A 17,058-nucleotide genomic window follows, 5' to 3' on the forward strand; every position below is an offset into this window, starting at 1 on the left:
ATTAGGGTAAAATTAAGATGTTAACCCCTAGATTGTTAGCTGCATACTGCCTCTTCGTTCCGTCTTCAGCGTCTCGGTGGTACTTGAAGTTCGGGTCAGGGGTGGAGTATACAGAGTCGGAGTTAGGCGTGAAACAGGGTCGTATTTAGGCGTGAACACCTATCGATATTTATTCACTACTACGTCCAAATTCCTTTATGAAATCAATCGAGCGGGCTTACCGGCAAGCGAGAAAAGAATTAGTAATTCATTCCGGTAAAAGCGAGAAGAAGCTGGCTGAGCACTCGGAAGCGGGCGAGCAGGCGCACTATGTCCATACCAGATCATTTCTACGTATGTTTATTACCCGCTAGCAAGACGCGATAAAGCGAGACGCGAGAAGCGGCTCACCATGGCCGTACCCTTAGGCTATATGAAAGAGACCTGTAAACAAAGTCTTGGCATTGCATCTATAGTTTATTTATATTCTATTTTGAAATTAAGTTTTGTTTTATCTGTTTTTTGTTCTTCAATGAGTAATCCTAAAATTTAATAAATTCTAATTGCTTTATAGAATTTTTTTTGAATATTTAATCGAAAAATATATTAAGAAGAGTAAATTTGAGAGTTTCTTCACCTCCTAACGTCTTAAAGATGATAACAGAATGCAATAAAATTAATCAATCATTCACGTCATGAACAGTTTCAATAAATAGTGACTTTAGAAAGTAATTTACACATCGGCTGATAAATTGGTTCCAATTTTGAAAGTTACAGTACATTTATGTTGAAATTCTTCATATACTAAATGAGTCCTTTGAATTTTATTTCTGTCTCATCATGATTTTGTCAATTCATTCACTTAGCCACTCAATTCAAAGTATCAAGACGTTTTTTCTGATTGCTTCACCAGTTCAGCTACCACAGCGAAAATGATCCATAATCGCTGGGATAAAATAACACGTTCAGAGTTATATGATTAGAATTTTGTACAGTGTCCATAAAGAATGCAACAATTATTGAAGAGCCTCTAGTGAGAAGGAATATGCGTATTTTAATGATCTTTAATGGGATCTTTCATTGGCGACTCTTAAATCAATGGATCATAGACAAACTAATCTTATAGACCCCCAACTAGAGGCATATTATTGGTTCAGGCTATTTTAGTACCGGCGTGTTGATACTCGCGGCAGGTCGGTCGGTTCTGGCCGTTTTTCTATCGTAAACGTCTATTTTACGTAAAAGAAAAAGAAAAACAATAACAATTCGTTTATCTAAATTTTGTCCGACATGACATCATGGACCAACTTGTTTTTAATAATAATTATTATCCGTAATCTGTGATAATAATCCAATTAAAATTGTATCTTGCAACGTAAAGGTGAGAAATAGTGTTTTTCGTTAAGTATAGTAAAAATTATCAGTGTTTATCATTGGTGGTGCTCTTAAATGTTCAGTACCCGGTTGTAAATTTAATTCCCTTCGGCTGCATCGTTTACCGAATGTCAGGAAAGGTTTCAATAATGGCTAAATATTATACAAAAAGAAGACTCAACGGATTGCTTCCAGAATCTATATACAAATATATGTCTGTCATGTTCATTCCGATAAAAAAATATTGTTCCCCAGGAACAATACGGCTACATGTAGATGCAGTACCAACTCTTTTTCTTAAGAATGGATCGGCATCAGGTTTGTATTTTTGTTCATATTAGAGTCTATTCAAATAGTATATTATTACTAGTGAAATTCTTCGTATATGTACTTCAACATTATTTTCAGGTACTGGGAAGGAGCTTATTTCATCTCAGAGTATTGACGAGCTGCCATCTGTTTCAAATAATTTAGAAGAACAGGAATGTAAGCAATCAATTATAATTAAATATTATTTTTTGATAATAATAATAACTGTTCTTTATTGACCATCAACCAAAGTCCTTCAGCCTAGTTTTTAATAATACATATTAAGTCATTTAATTTCTGTTAACATGGTATGTATTGTAGAATTAGAATAATCTGATATGAATAATTTATTTCCAGTTCTAGGAGCATCAGAAGCAAAGACAGAAGAAACTAAGCTTTCTGAAACAAATGAAAGAATATTAAGTGGAAGGAACTGAAGAGGATATATGGATACAGATCCAATCAAAATTGCACCGATTGAAATTTTCAATTATAGGTAAAAAAGAATCGAAAAGGGTTCAAAAATACTTTAATTAGGATATTATACATCAAAACTATCCCCATTTCGATCTCACAGTCTCCCTGTCTCAAATTTCCTTCACTATAGACTTAACTTTTTGCCATTCCAGTTTAATTTTTCTACTTTTTTTATTTAACAGTTATTTCAATATTTTGAATCTCAAGATCTCAAGATTTTGCATAATAAAAACAAATGAGATGTGATGACGACTGACATTCTCTTTAAACCAAAAGCCTTTACAAATTTCATTCATATAAATGTGATACACTCCTGAAAACTATTCCTTATAGTATTTGTTTCTGCAATCTTGTTTCGGGCATACATTGTATACCATACCTGCCCTATAAGTTGTTTTGACTCTATTTCATTTGTAATGTTGCTTTCATGTCCTATTCATTGTTCAAGATTTAGTTACGCACACGTAGTTAATTTCAGAATTAAAAACCTCTGTAACTCACCATGTTTATTAATGTTGAATAAACATTATTATTATTATTATTATTATAAGGTTTCTTATATTCTGTAATATAGAAACCAATCCAACACAATATACAGAGTTTATTTATTATAATATTGTTATGAATTGAAATTTTTGTATTTTTTACGTGGTAGTAATTCCATCTTTTGTATTTGAATAACTTGGCAGCATACAAGCTTGCTTGGGCTGAATATTGTGCATTTTATTTTGTTATTTCTCACAATACATGTAACTTTCAAACATGATAAATTAATCGAAATATTATAATACTTTGTATTGTTCATATTATTATAAACTATTATTTAATATGTATTTTTGAATATATTTCTATTTCTCTGACTCAAATTACCCTTCACACATAGTTTGAGTCAGAGTCAGTTTGAAAATTGAGTATTTGATATCACTGTGCGATATCACAGACTCAACTTTCAAACTGGCTCTAACTCTCATTTACAAAAGCAAGCATTCTGAATGGAATTCCATTTGAAATTCCCGCCAAAGCACCCCATTTGAAATTCCTGCGAAAGCTTTTAGTACTGGAGTGAAGACGCTTGAGACCGCTGTTAATTGTTGAACCAGTGCCATGCAGGCTCGTTGGGCATCTAGAGAACTAGTTTATCTATGGACTGGATATCTCTTCTCTTCATTGGAGTTGCTTGAAGTTTGAAGGCATTCCACTTTATTTTTTCGTTATCGAATCTGAATTCCCATATATTCAATCATGATTGTATGCCTACCTTCCAGTGTTTGTTTGAATTATAGGTATTTTCTAATACCCAAAACCATACTGTTCAGTCGTGAATCATCTAGTTGGTCTGCGGTCGTATTTTTTCTCGACCGACCCCGGTAGAATAAAGAAAATCTGATTTCGTATTGCTTGTCAGCGAAGAGAATTAGAACACCTATTCATATCGATTGTTCGTGCTAAAAGTATACAGAAACGTTTCACAAGAGACAAATCAATTATTCTTCTGATAAATCGTCATAATTATTTTACATTTATTTTCATCTATCTTCTACATCGTCATCTACTAGTGTTAGTGAACAAAATAATATTGAGCAGCTTTTCGTGAAGTGCCCTGAATTTGTCATCACCCAGGTGAAGCCCAAAGGAAGGTAAGAGGTAAATTCCCCTGAATTCCCTACCTTGAAACCACCTTTTTGGAACCAGCTGTAGCGTGCTACATTTCAAATTTTATATATTCAACTGAGTCAGACAGTTGATGGAAATCTGGGCGTACGCCAATGCGTATCTTCGTGCATATGTACTCGATACTTCGAAATTATGATATCATTGTCTTTTCTAGTTTCTTCGAACGTACATATATCGATAATTATCGCTGCAAAATAGTTATAATTGTTTTTCTCTAGTTCATTCATAAAACCCTGAAAAAAGGGGTAAGTTGTATATTTTTCTTATCGTCATTATTTGATTGTTGTATACGTAATATATATGAAAATTTTTGATATTCAGATTTAATTTGATAAAGGAATGCATCCGCCATTTTAACATTTCATCATTTTACGTGAAATGAAAATTTTCATTCTTTATTTAAATATAATTTATTATAATCAAATATTTTTTAATACCTATTATTGATGTTTAAATGTAACTTCGTTTTAACTATCGTGAATTTTTATCTTAAATGAAGCATAATAAGTTATAACTCAGTTTATGAGTATTTTCACAAAACTTTTATGTAGAGGATGTTTTTCGTATCTATTATTTTTTACATTTTTCGTTTGTTACATTTTTGAAAGAGATCTTTTCTGAAACAATCTACATATGATTGCCTTGAGATCATCCTTTTAGTTTCTTATCTCATTTGGCAGTCATTTTGTTCAAGCGATAAAATAAGTACATGAGTATTAATATCTTTTATGTGAACTTTGGTTGTTTCAGAAACAGAAAAGCCATCACCTTAATTTGGCTTCTTATTAATTTCTGTTCTCTGATTTTCAGTTTTTTTTTTTGGTATATTTTCTTTGCTGAATTCCTGATTGGTTCTTGATAAACGTTGAAAGCTGGATAATTACATTGAGAGTTCTTCGTCTAAAGACAGCCCATCATTGTCAATTGTCAACTTACAAGTCAAATTATTTACTCTCCTTACAATTGAAGAACTGCCAGACCTAAGTTCTTATCAACTTCGGTGGAGGAAGATTGGCTCAGTATAGAGCTAGGACTTTTACCTCTTCAGGAAAGTAATTTAGGATCTTAGAAAATTTCATTCTTTTTTTTATACAATTATAAATTTCGGATTCACTTGTATATATTTTCATTTTATAAATATTGTATGTAAATTTTTCTGGTACCAGATATTTTAAAGATTCGGATTGTGAAATACTTATGTAATTATAAGAGGTGTTTGATCGACCTGGGTTTTTGTCCCTTCCATTTGGTAGATTCAGGGATCTGAACCACGACTCAAACAAACGACTGTTCTCGGGCATTTTGAGTTGTAACGAAGAGGTTACACATAATTTTGGCGCCCAACGTGGGGCAGTTAAGGTCTTTTTGGCCATTCGATCACTAGATCTCTCAGTTTGCCTGGTGGGGGTGACTGTTTATTTGAGGTTGATCATTATCCTCGTTCCGGATAGTTCAGGTTATTATTTTTGGGATCATCTCTCGGCAATTATATCTGATTTTTCAGTCGGGATTTATTTTTTGTTTGTTTTTTTTTGATAAGTTTTCAATTTTTCTCTTCTACCTTATCTAATTCCTTTGAATTTTCTATCGTGGAAAATGTCTCTCAACCCAAATTATCTAAAACAAAATGAACTCGCTTATGAGATTGCGATTCGAGGTATTGAGATCCCGTCATCAGTGGATGACAAACGTAAAATTTTGAGAGGTTTACTTTCACAAGAATCCTCAGATCGTAGTTTCACTGTCTTGTCTGATCCTTTTTCCTTCAAAGAAAATGTTGAAGGCATTAAAGAGAGTTTAACAGATTTGAAGGAGATTTGCGCTAAGTTCAATTCAAATTCTCCTCAAATTGATCACAAACGTATACTCACTCGTTTAACTCATGTAACTGGTAGAATTCAACGGCTATCGGTTGATAAAGATGATGAATCTGCTATCAGACAGAATCTTTATAAAGAAGTCCTTATGTTGGAGTCTGATATAGCAGAAAAGGTGTCCCCTTCTGAAGCTCATTTTCCTTCTACCTCAACACCTGTGAAGTCTGCAGGTTTGCATCATCCTCTGTCTCCTGTCAACGCTCCAACTAATTCTAAATGTATACCTGTTTATAAGTGGGGTTTAAAAAAGTTTTCGGGAAAGGAACCATTAATCCCATTCTTGGAGTTGGTTGAGTCCCTTAAGGTTTCTAGAGGTTGTACAGATTCGGACCTATTCGACTCTGCTGGGGATTTGTTTGAAAATGATGCGTGGACTTGGTGGCATAACAACCACATCAAGAATCGTTTCCTGAACTGGAACGAACTCGTTGATGCCCTGAAATCCACATTTTTGCATAGTAATTATGACTCAATGTTATTGCAGGATATCAAATCTCGTAAGCAGAATCCTCGAGAGTCAGTTGCGCTGTATATCACTTTTATGGAGGCACAATTTTATAGATTAAATAAATGTCCTTCAGAGATTGAAATGGTTAATATTATAAGGAATAATTTACTTCCTGACTATGTAAAAGCCCTTGTTTTACAGGATATTGCATCAGTATCTCAGCTGACATCTCTTTGTAGGAGAGTTGAGGATGCTCTCTGTTTAAGCGTTTCAAATCAGTTGGGAGAGCTCCAGGTGTCTGAAACTCGATCTAATGTCAGATGTTGGAACTGTGGTGTGGAAAACCATCGTTACAACGAATGTAGGAAGTTGAGAACGCGCTTCTGCTTTGGTTGCGGTCAGAGGAACGTTATCAAGTCCAACTGTCCTCGGTGTTCAAAAAACGAACAGAGGGTCCACAATCCCGCAGGTATTGGAGGCCCCTCAAGTCAAAAACCTGCTCCAAAACCGAAACAGAAATCGAATCAGAAGAAGAATTAATTTCTTCGTCACCCATAGTTATGGAGAACTCCGATTTATCTGTTCCTGAAGCGGTAAGAAAGGTTAAAAAGAACCATAGTGTCTTGAGAGAGACCAATCCCTTATTAGAACTTCGTCAGAAGGACAATCGTCCTTATCTAACAGTTCAGGTAGGAGGTGAGCTTATATCTTCCTTGGTAGATAGTGGTAGCAACGTCACAATTTTAGGTTCTTCTTCTATTCACCTTTTACGGAAGATGAATCTAGGCCTCCACTACGACGTATCGGTTAACCTTACAACGGCCGATGGAAAGCCTCAGAATACTTTGGGGTATGTCAACCTTCCCATAAGTTTGAACGAGGTGACCAAGGTACTCAGGGTACTTGTCGTACCCTCAATAACTCACGACCTTATTTTGGGTATGGATTTCATACATGATTTTAATCTGACTCTTGATTTCAGAGATTTTTCCTATGGTTCCTCTTGTTTATCTTCGGATAACTCTGTAGCTGTGGTTCGAGCTATACTCGGATCTGATTCATTGACAGAGCCTCAAAAGTACGAATTGGAATTCGTTATAGATTTATTTAAACAAATTGCGCCCTCTGATAGATTAGGTAGGACTCATTTGTATCGGCATCATATCGATACAGGAGATGCCAAGCCAGTTAGACAAAGACAGTATCCACTTTCTCCAGCAATGCAGAAAGTTTTGAATGTGGAAATTGATAAGATGTTGGAGCTCAACATTATCAAACCTATCTCCGGGTGTAGCCCATGGTTGTCTCCACTTTGGTTGGTCCCCAAGAAGGATGGTACACACAGGGTTGTATTTGATGCCAGGAAGTTGAATTCCATCACCCTACCTGACAGTTATCCTATGCCTCCAATTGATTCTGTTCTGAGTAAGGTACGTGATGCATGTTATCTTAGCTCAATAGATTTAAAACAAGCATTTTTCCAAATTCCGTTGGATGAAGAATCCAAAATAAAAACAACTTTCGCTATTTCAGGCAGAGGCTTGTTCTGTTTCAATGTATTACCGTTTGGTTTAAATTGTGCTTGTCAAGCAATGGTGAGACTTATGGATATGGTCATTGGACCTTCTTTGGAGCCCTATGTATTCTATTATGTCGATGACATAATCGTTTGTACCCCTACTTTTGAAATGCATCTCGCTGTCCTCAGAAAACTATTTCACTGTCTAAAAGAGGCAAATTTGACAATAAACTTTGATAAATGTAAGTTTTGTAGACCCTCATTAAATTTTTTGGGATTTGTTGTAGATGAGAATGGTCTAAGAACGGATCCATCTAAAGTTCAAGATATTTTGGATTATCCCATTCCCAAAAATACCACACAAATTCGTCGGTTGATTGGTTTAATCGGTTATTATCGCAGATTTTTAAGAGATTTTGCTTCAGTGTGTAGTCCAATAACTGATTTATTAAAGGGTAGGAAGAAAGGTCAACCAGTTGTGTGGACAGATGATGCAAATAATGCTTTCCTCAAGATAAAATCATTGTTAACTTCAGCCCCTATTTTGGCGAGTCCAGATTTTTCAAGACCATTTAGTCTTGCTTGTGATGCAAGTGATAGTGGTGTTGGAGCAGTTTTGTTTCAGGAGGAAGATGGACTAGAACATCCAGTCGCCTACTTCAGTAAGGTTTTGAATAAGAGTCAACGTAACTACTCAACCACAGAGAAAGAACTACTGGCTATCGTACTGTCTATTGAGAAATTCAGACCATATATTGAAGGCACCGAGTTTACTGTCATAACGGATCACTCTTCGTTGGTGTGGCTTAATTCGATGAAGAATCCAAATCAACGAATCTCTAGATGGATTATGAGATTATCTTCTTATCGTTTCAAAATAGTGCATCGAAGTGGATCCCTCAACACTGTTGCTGATTCACTCTCTCGTATGTCGACTGACAGTATACAGGTTTCAATTTTGAATCTTTCTCAGTTGAAGGTTGATAAATGGTATAGCAATTTGCTGACAAAAGTTAGTAATAGTCCAGATCTGTATCCCGAATTTAAAATAGAAAATCGTGTCTTATATAAACATATTTTGCCTAGGTATCGCTTAGTAAATGACTCTCCCGAATGGAAAATTGTTGTGCCCACTCCTCATCGGTTGGAAATTATGAAGGAATTTCATGACGAACCAACAGCTGGACATTTTGGTGTTTACAAGACATTACACCGTGTCTCGTCTCTATATTACTGGCCCAGGATGAAAAACTCTATTGTAAAGTATGTTAAGAGTTGCAAGGTATGTGCTTCTTGTAAACCTGGAAACCTACCTCAGGCTGGATTAATGGGCAAGTATCGGAATATTAACTTCCCATTTCAGTTCTTAAGTGCCGATTTGTTGGGACCTTATACAAGATCTAGAGCAGGTAATCAGTATGTTTTAGTTGTAACTGACTGGTTCACCAAATTTGTTTTTGTTCAGCCACTTTCTAAGGCCACTAGCAGGTCCATTGTGAAATTTATCGAGAATCAAATTTTCCTGATTTTCGGTGTTCCTCAAATTTTTGCTGTGGATAATGGTTCACAGTTTGTTTCTGCTGAATTTAAAAACCTAATGAAAAAGTATAAGGTCCAGAAAATCTTCTATAATGCTCGTTTCCATCCCCAAATCAATCCTACAGAGCGTGTGAACAAGACGATCGTCACCGCCATCAGATCATATATTGATGGTGATCATAAACTTTGGGACCAGAATATTCTGGAAATCGCTCAAGCAATTAGACTTGCTAGGAGTGAAACTTTGAAATATAGTCCCTCATTTTTAGTTTTTCTAAGGAATGTAACTACAGATGGATCATTTTATGGTCTTATTTCTGATAATGCCAATAACGCCGTCACTGTAGGAAATAAAGTTTTGGATTCCGATATTGTTCAACAACTGCCTGAACTTTATGAAGACATTCGAAAACGTTTGAAGCATTCTTACGAGATCAACGCTCGTAGATACAACCTCAGAAGACGAGATTTACGGCTGAAGGTTGGAGATAGAGTGTAGAAGCGGAATTTTGTGCTTTCTGATGCTTCTAAGAATTTCACCGCCAAGCTTGCTCCAAGGTTTGTCCCATGTATTGTGAATAAGGCGATTTCTTCGCTTGTCTACAATCTCGTTGATTTGTCTGGTAGAGACCTCGGAAATTTCCATATCAAGGACATTAAGCCCGATTTAAGTAGAGAAGATGATCCTACTGATTTCTCAGATGTTCAATCCGAATGACCTGAATGTTTTGTGTTTTGTTAGTATTAGGTATTGGTTTGTATCGTCTGGAATAACAAATGCCGTTTTTCATTCCTCCTTTCCTCTTATCCTTTCCTTTTCAGTATTCGATTGAATTGATTGAATTGAGACAAAAATTATAAATTGAAGCATTTAAGGCACTTATCTTTATTTCTATCTCTCATTTATCTTTATCTCTTATTTATCTCTCTTTGTACTACGAGCAATTATCTTCTTGTAATGGAAAGTAGTCTTGGCCATTGCAATTATCTTTATCTTTTCTGCTCTAGTATAATTACTTTTCAGCCTTTATTATATGCTTCTACCTCTGTTCGAATCAACGTGCAGTTATACAGTATCTAATGTGCATTGCATAAATCTTTGGTGTAACTGTTTTGTTGTTTTGAAGTAACTAAGTCTTTTGTGTCTTTTCAGATGCAGTTCTATGTCTCTATGAAGTCAATTTCCTTGATATACCTTGTGATCCCTGGATCACTGGCGCCCATCATTTTCTCGTTCAGTTAACTTTGTGGATAAAAAAAAAGCTCATTGTGAGCAAAGACCTTTTTTTTTTTTTTGGGGGGAATAAGGAGTGTGTAGCGTGCTACATTTCAAATTTTATATATTCAACTGAGTCAGACAGTTGATGGAAATCTGGGCGTACGCCAATGCGTATCTTCGTGCATATGTACTCGATACTTCGAAATTATGATATCATTGTCTTTTCTAGTTTCTTCGAACGTACATATATCGATAATTATCGCTGCAAAATAGTTATAATTGTTTTTCTCTAGTTCATTCATAAAACCCTGAAAAAAGGGGTAAGTTGTATATTTTTCTTATCGTCATTATTTGATTGTTGTATACGTAATATATATGAAAATTTTTGATATTCAGATTTAATTTGATAAAGGAATGCATCCGCCATTTTAACATTTCATCATTTTACGTGAAATGAAAATTTTTATTCTTTATTTAAATATAATTTATTATAATCAAATATTTTTTAATACCTATTATTGATGTTTAAATGTAACTTCGTTTTAACTATCGTGAATTTTTATCTTAAATGAAGCATAATAAGTTATAACTCAGTTTATGAGTATTTTCACAAAACTTTTATGTAGAGGATGTTTTTCGTATCTATTATTTTTTACATTTTTCGTTTGTTACATTTTTGAAAGAGATCTTTTCTGAAACAATCTACATATGATTGCCTTGAGATCATCCTTTTAGTTTCTTATCTCATTTGGCAGTCATTTTGTTCAAGCGATAAAATAAGTACATGAGTATTAATATCTTTTATGTGAACTTTGGTTGTTTCAGAAACAGAAAAGCCATCACCTTAATTTGGCTTCTTATTAATTTCTGTTCTCTGATTTTCAGTTTTTTTTTTTGGTATATTTTCTTTGCTGAATTCCTGATTGGTTCTTGATAAACGTTGAAAGCTGGATAATTACATTGAGAGTTCTTCGTCTAAAGACAGCCCATCATTGTCAATTGTCAACTTACAAGTCAAATTATTTACTCTCCTTACAATTGAAGAACTGCCAGACCTAAGTTCTTATCAACTTCGGTGGAGGAAGATTGGCTCAGTATAGAGCTAGGACTTTTACCTCTTCAGGAAAGTAATTTAGGATCTTAGAAAATTTCATTCTTTTTTTTATACAATTATAAATTTCGGATTCACTTGTATATATTTTCATTTTATAAATATTGTATGTAAATTTTTCTGGTACCAGATATTTTAAAGATTCGGATTGTGAAATACTTATGTAATTATAAGAGGTGTTTGATCGACCTGGGTTTTTGCCCCTTCCATTTGGTAGATTCAGGGATCTGAACCACGACTCAAACAAACGACTGTTCTCGGGCATTTTGAGTTGTAACGAAGAGGTTACAGCGGTGATTCACCTAGGTTTCTTCTGCAGCCCGTTGGGGTAAGTTGCAATTCACATTTTTTCGGTTGTTCAATATTATTATCAAAATTCACCTGAAATTGACTGCGAACCCCTTTTTGCGGGACAATCATTGGTGCTGAAACCTGGGAAGATTGATCTTAAAACCCCCTAAATTCAGTCTAATTGTCATTTCCGTTCATCTTTTTGAATTCGTGATTTGATTGTCATTCATTAATTAGGTAGTTATTGAAAATTCACAATACGGTTATCTTTATCGCGCGTCATCTGTTCATTATCTTCAACGATAAACACATCGTCTGTTCTTCTTAGATTTTTCGGAATTTATTTCGACAATTTAAAATGCCGTCAATGAATAAATTGAAGGCCTCTTTCACAGCATCTGTCATTGAGCGCGAGAATGCATGTTCAGCGGCATCTACTCTTCTTAAATTAATAAAGGATTTGACCACGGAAGTCGATGTGGCCAACATGTGCCTGACCGAGTTGATCAAAGTGGAAAAGACTTTCAGGGAGTCTGATGAATTGTTTGTCCAACTCAATTCTCAGCTAGGGGAGCCTGGTCAGATCGGATCACCATCAAAATTCGAGGCATTCTTTGAAATTTGCCTACATGTCGTCTGTTATGGCGCCATCTTTCTCATCGGCTGAGCTACCTATTCCGCGGGTTGACCTGACTTGCTTTCAGGGCAAGGTCTTGGAATAGTAAAAATTTACAATAAAATTGATATTCTTCTGACTTTAAATCATCGTCAATTGGTAACACACATATTTTGCTAACTGAGCGTCTGAAAATATTACCGGTTGACACCTTCACTGACACAACACGAATCACTTGATCCGCTCCTGGATGAAGTTGGACTATTCGAGCCATTGGCCATCGAAATGGTGGAAGATTTTCATCTTTCAAAACGACCAAATAGTTTATTTTTGGAGGTGTTGATGCTGTCTGCCATCTGGATCTCTGCTGCAATTGGGTAAGATAGTACTTTGTCCAGTGACACCAGAATTGCTGAACTAGTTGTTGCATTCTTAGGTAACGACACAGTTTGGTGATTTTCACATCTTGTAACTCTTGCCCGAGGATGTTCTCCCATAATGAATTTTGTGGGTGTGGGTCTCGCCCTGAAGCACGTTATACAGTACTTCACCACTCGTTTTACCGTCAATGGGCCAATATGTTAATCTTATCAAGGAGAGAAGATTTTGAACCCCTGCGTGTAGGTGTTTTGAATGTTGTTGTTCTACGATCAGTTTAGTAAGTTTATGAGCCTTTGGTAGTATTATAGGGTGTTTCTGGTGTTCTTCTAAACCAGAATGTCTCAATCAGCCACCTACTCTCATTAAACCAATTCCAACTACAAATGGATTGAGACTAACAAGTTTGCTACTTGAATGTATTGGCCGAGACAATTCGAGGTTGTGCAGTTCTTGTGAGAATTCTGCCTTTTGTGCGAGTCGTATTAATAATTACAATGTATAATCGCGTTCTTCTACGGTTAGAGTTGATTTTAAACATAACTTTTCTATAGTGTTTCGTTTGAATCGGATGCAGTATGCTATGACGTTCTGTAATTTTCGCAGAGATGAGTATCTATCAAATATATCCAAATCAAAATGATTTTTTGAACTTGAATTTACTGTAATTGTGGATAATTTAATTTCTGGAATATTTTCGATACTTTCCCAGTCATAATTTTTATGCGTATATTTTCTCTGTTTCCTAATAAAATATCAGGCTTGTGCCACCAGATTTTCAAATCGCTTAACTGATCAGGGTTTATGCCTCTAGAGATAACGTCCGCTGGGTTATCTTGCGTTCTTACGTGTGGCCAGTCGTTTATTTTAGTGATTTCCGCAATGTGAGCAATACGATTTGCTACAGAAGTTTTTAATATACCTGGATCAATTTTGAGCCACACTAATACTATTGTTGAATCTGAATAATAATTAGTATTGGAGATTTTTATATCTAGTGTTTTCTTTAAGAGATGCATTAAATTCGAAAGAAAAGTTGCTGCTAAGAGTTCTAATCTTGGTAACAGCTTACCAAGATTTAGTGACGCGTCCGAGAGAGCTTACGGTGCATGCATATATGTAGTCTCAAGAGATAATCACGGAAACATAAATGCTCTGAAAATATGTTTCCGTGATTATCTCTTGAGACTACATATATGCATGCACCGTAAGCTCTCTCGGACGCGTCACTAAATCCGTGCAATTCAACAACTGTTGGGTTATCACAAAGTACGTGTCTTTTTATATTTATATTATTTATGGTATAGATTTTGTTCAAGAAATGTTTCCATGGCATGATCATATCCTTTGGTAGAGGTTCATCCCAAGTAATATTTCTCTGCCATAGCTGTCGCATGAGTAATTTCGCTTTTATTGTTGCGGGACCGATAAGTCCTAGCGGATCAAAAATTGTAGATATTACGGCTAGAACTGAGCGTTTCGTGATTACTTCCTTTTGAAGTCTAATGTTGACTCTGTAACTGAATGTATCGGAATGTGAATTCCACGAAATCCCGAGAGTCTTAAACTTGTTGCTAACACTTAATTGTATAAGTTGATCGTCGTTTTTCTTACTACCTAAAATTAATTCTAAAATAGCTTTTTCATTGGAGCACCACTTCCTTAGGTGGAAGTTAACGCTGTCCAATATCTCCGTTATTTCCCTGTAAATTTCTAAGGCTTCTTCTACCGTGTCAACACTTGTAAGTAAATCATCCATATAGAAAGAATTTTGAATTATTCTACATATACGTGAATATTTTTCGTTGAATTGAAATGATATCTGCTGCAACACCTTGATTGCGAGATAGCTTGCCGAGGCTGTTCCGTAAGTAACCGTGTTGAGTTCATACAATTTGATTGGTTCGGATTCATTGTATCGCCACATGATTCTCTGATATTTTCTATCATCAGGGTGTATTACAACTTGTTTAAACATCATCTTAACATCAGCACTTAAAACATAATGTCGTAATCTGAGGCTTGTAACAATTGAAAAAAGAACATCCTGTATGTTGGGTCCTACGAGTAATAAGTCATTGAGCGAGATTTGTTTATCGGTTTGTGCAGACCCATCGAAAACTACGCGGCAGCGAGTAGTGGTACTGCTGCTTTCGATTACGGCGTGATGTGGTAAAATATATGAGGGTTGATCAATAAAATTATCGAAGTTTTTCACGTATGTCATGTGACCCATCGCTTCATACTGTCATGAATTCTACATACTCATTTTTAAGGTTTTCATCGCGTTTCAACCGTTTTTCAATGGATTGGAGTCGTTTCAATGCGAGCAAACTTGAGTCCCCTAAGTCCTGAACACGCTTTACGAAAGGTAGTCTGACAACAAACCTGCCATCTCCCTTACGAATCGTTGTTTTGTCGAAGTAATCCTCGCAATACTGTTCTTCTTTCGGGAATATTGTTCTTTGAGGTATCTCCTCAGTTTTCCAAAATTTTGTTATTGATTCATCTAGCATTTCGTTTGATATCACTCGAGTTAAGCTGCAAATTGACCTCCTTTGTTGTGAATATTCATTCATATTGATGACCGTGCCGGTAACAATCCAACCTAATGTGGTTTCTTGTAAGTTTGGTTCATTTTTTCCTAAAATGATACGATTTTGACACATTAATTCATGAAAAATATTTGCACCGAGTAAAATATCGATTTTTTAAGATCGATTGAATTCGTTATCTGCCAAACGTATACCTGATGGTAACTGAAGTGAATTTTTATTGAATTCTATTGATGGTATTCTATCGGTAATTGAGGGTAGTACCAAAAATATCAATTCATAACTGGCCGACGTGGTTCGAGATATAATCGTGCTTTGTACCTTCTCTGTAACGGTGATCGCTTTTTGATTTATACCTGCTATCGGTATTATGATATTCCTGACGTTTTAATTTGAGCTTTTCGCATAATTCCTTTGTTATCAAATTACTCTGACTTTCTGAGTCTAAAAGAGACTTTCAAATGTGCGGGTTTCCAAATTTATTTAATATTGTTACTTGTGCTGTGGATAAAAAAACCAGAGTGTTTTCGTGTGAGTTCGTGTTTTTCAATATTTTTGATTCCGAGACGTGAAAATTGAAAATTGATTCGCTTGAAACGTCCTGCTGTGTTAATTCATGTACAGGGTGGGTAAATTTCGATGTTTAGCATTACAGCTTTTGAACCAGAGGAGATAGACGAAATCTGATACCCACTTCTCGGTCTCTTTTTCTGGAAACTAACAAGGGTAGTATTCATTTTTGGCCACCTTCTTTTGTTTTCGAGTTATAAGCGAAAATTGGAAAAATGGCGATAGCGAAAAACATTTATATCTCCGCTAATATTGATGATAGAGTTGTGTATATCAGAAATACAGTGTTTCTGTTCCATTAACATTAAATCAAAAGACTCCGTTGTGAGAAATAAAGTTCTCTGTGACATTCCTAAGGATAAGTGGGGTCGAATTAATAATTTTCCAGCTTGTCAATCATAAAGGATCTACCACTTCTGGTTCAGTTTGTTGAGCTCAATCAACAACAATCAGCGTCAAACCAAGCGTCTAACACACAAGTTTCAAATTTTGAATCACTTTTGCTACCGAAAATGAATATTCGCCCTTTCTCAGGTGAAAGTTCAGAATGGCCAGAATTCATTCAACTTTTCAATTCTCTGGTCCATGAAAATAAAAGTTTAGCGCCAATACAAAAATTTCAATTATTAAAATCTTATTTAAGGAATGAGTCACCCGCAGTTATATCAGGACTGCAGTTATCAAATGAAAATTATGAATTGGCATATGAAAGCTTGAAGTCACGTTATCAAAATCCAAGAATTTTGGCGACTGTGTACCTAAATGAAATATTAAATTTCAAGGCTTCAACAAATAATTCTGTAACACATCTCAAACAATTCTTGAATTGTCACCCCCAGTTAACGCAATAAAAGTACTAAACATAAAAGATTTATCAGATTTTCTTTTGTTTTCACTGGCATTGCGTAACGTTGATCATTATACTAGAAAAGCATTTGAAAGCCAATTGGGCTCGTCTGATATTCCTGAATATAAATAAGTCTTTGATAGATTTTGTCACGAAACAACTCAAAGCTCAGTAGTTTTGCGAACAGAACTCTTCTAAATCTTCACATTAATCAACTGGTTCAAGTTCATTTCACTCTTTTAAAAATGAAACAAAAAATGTTTTGCTCGCAGGTT

The 17,058-nt window shown here is 35.3% G+C and overlaps 2 protein-coding genes across 8 annotated transcripts in view; one reads left to right on the forward strand and one right to left on the reverse strand.

The window, feature by feature from the left end:
* LOC123673246 (focal adhesion kinase 1-like) overlaps window positions 1-17,058 on the reverse strand; it is a 335,822-nt gene that overhangs the window by 53,895 nt on the left and 264,869 nt on the right. The gene's annotated exons all lie outside the window — the stretch shown is intronic.
* Window positions 5,410-6,678, forward strand: LOC123673323. The gene is made up of 2 exons (XM_045607811.1): window positions 5,410-6,282; window positions 6,340-6,678. The coding sequence occupies exons 1-2, from the start codon at window positions 5,410-5,412 to the stop codon at window positions 6,676-6,678; spliced, it is 1,212 nt and encodes a 403-aa protein (XP_045463767.1).

This window comes from Harmonia axyridis, chromosome 1, assembly GCF_914767665.1.
Source record: "Harmonia axyridis chromosome 1, icHarAxyr1.1, whole genome shotgun sequence".
Lineage (NCBI taxonomy): Eukaryota > Metazoa > Arthropoda > Insecta > Coleoptera > Coccinellidae > Harmonia > Harmonia axyridis.

Coding starts and splice junctions, on each gene's coding strand:
- LOC123673323 (XM_045607811.1), top strand. CDS start 5,410: ATGTCTCTCAACCCAAATTATCTAAAACAAAATGAACTCGCTTATGAG. Junction 6,283..6,339: donor GTCCTTCAGAGATTGAAATG/GTTAATATTATA, acceptor CTTGTTTTACAG/GATATTGCATCAGTATCTCA.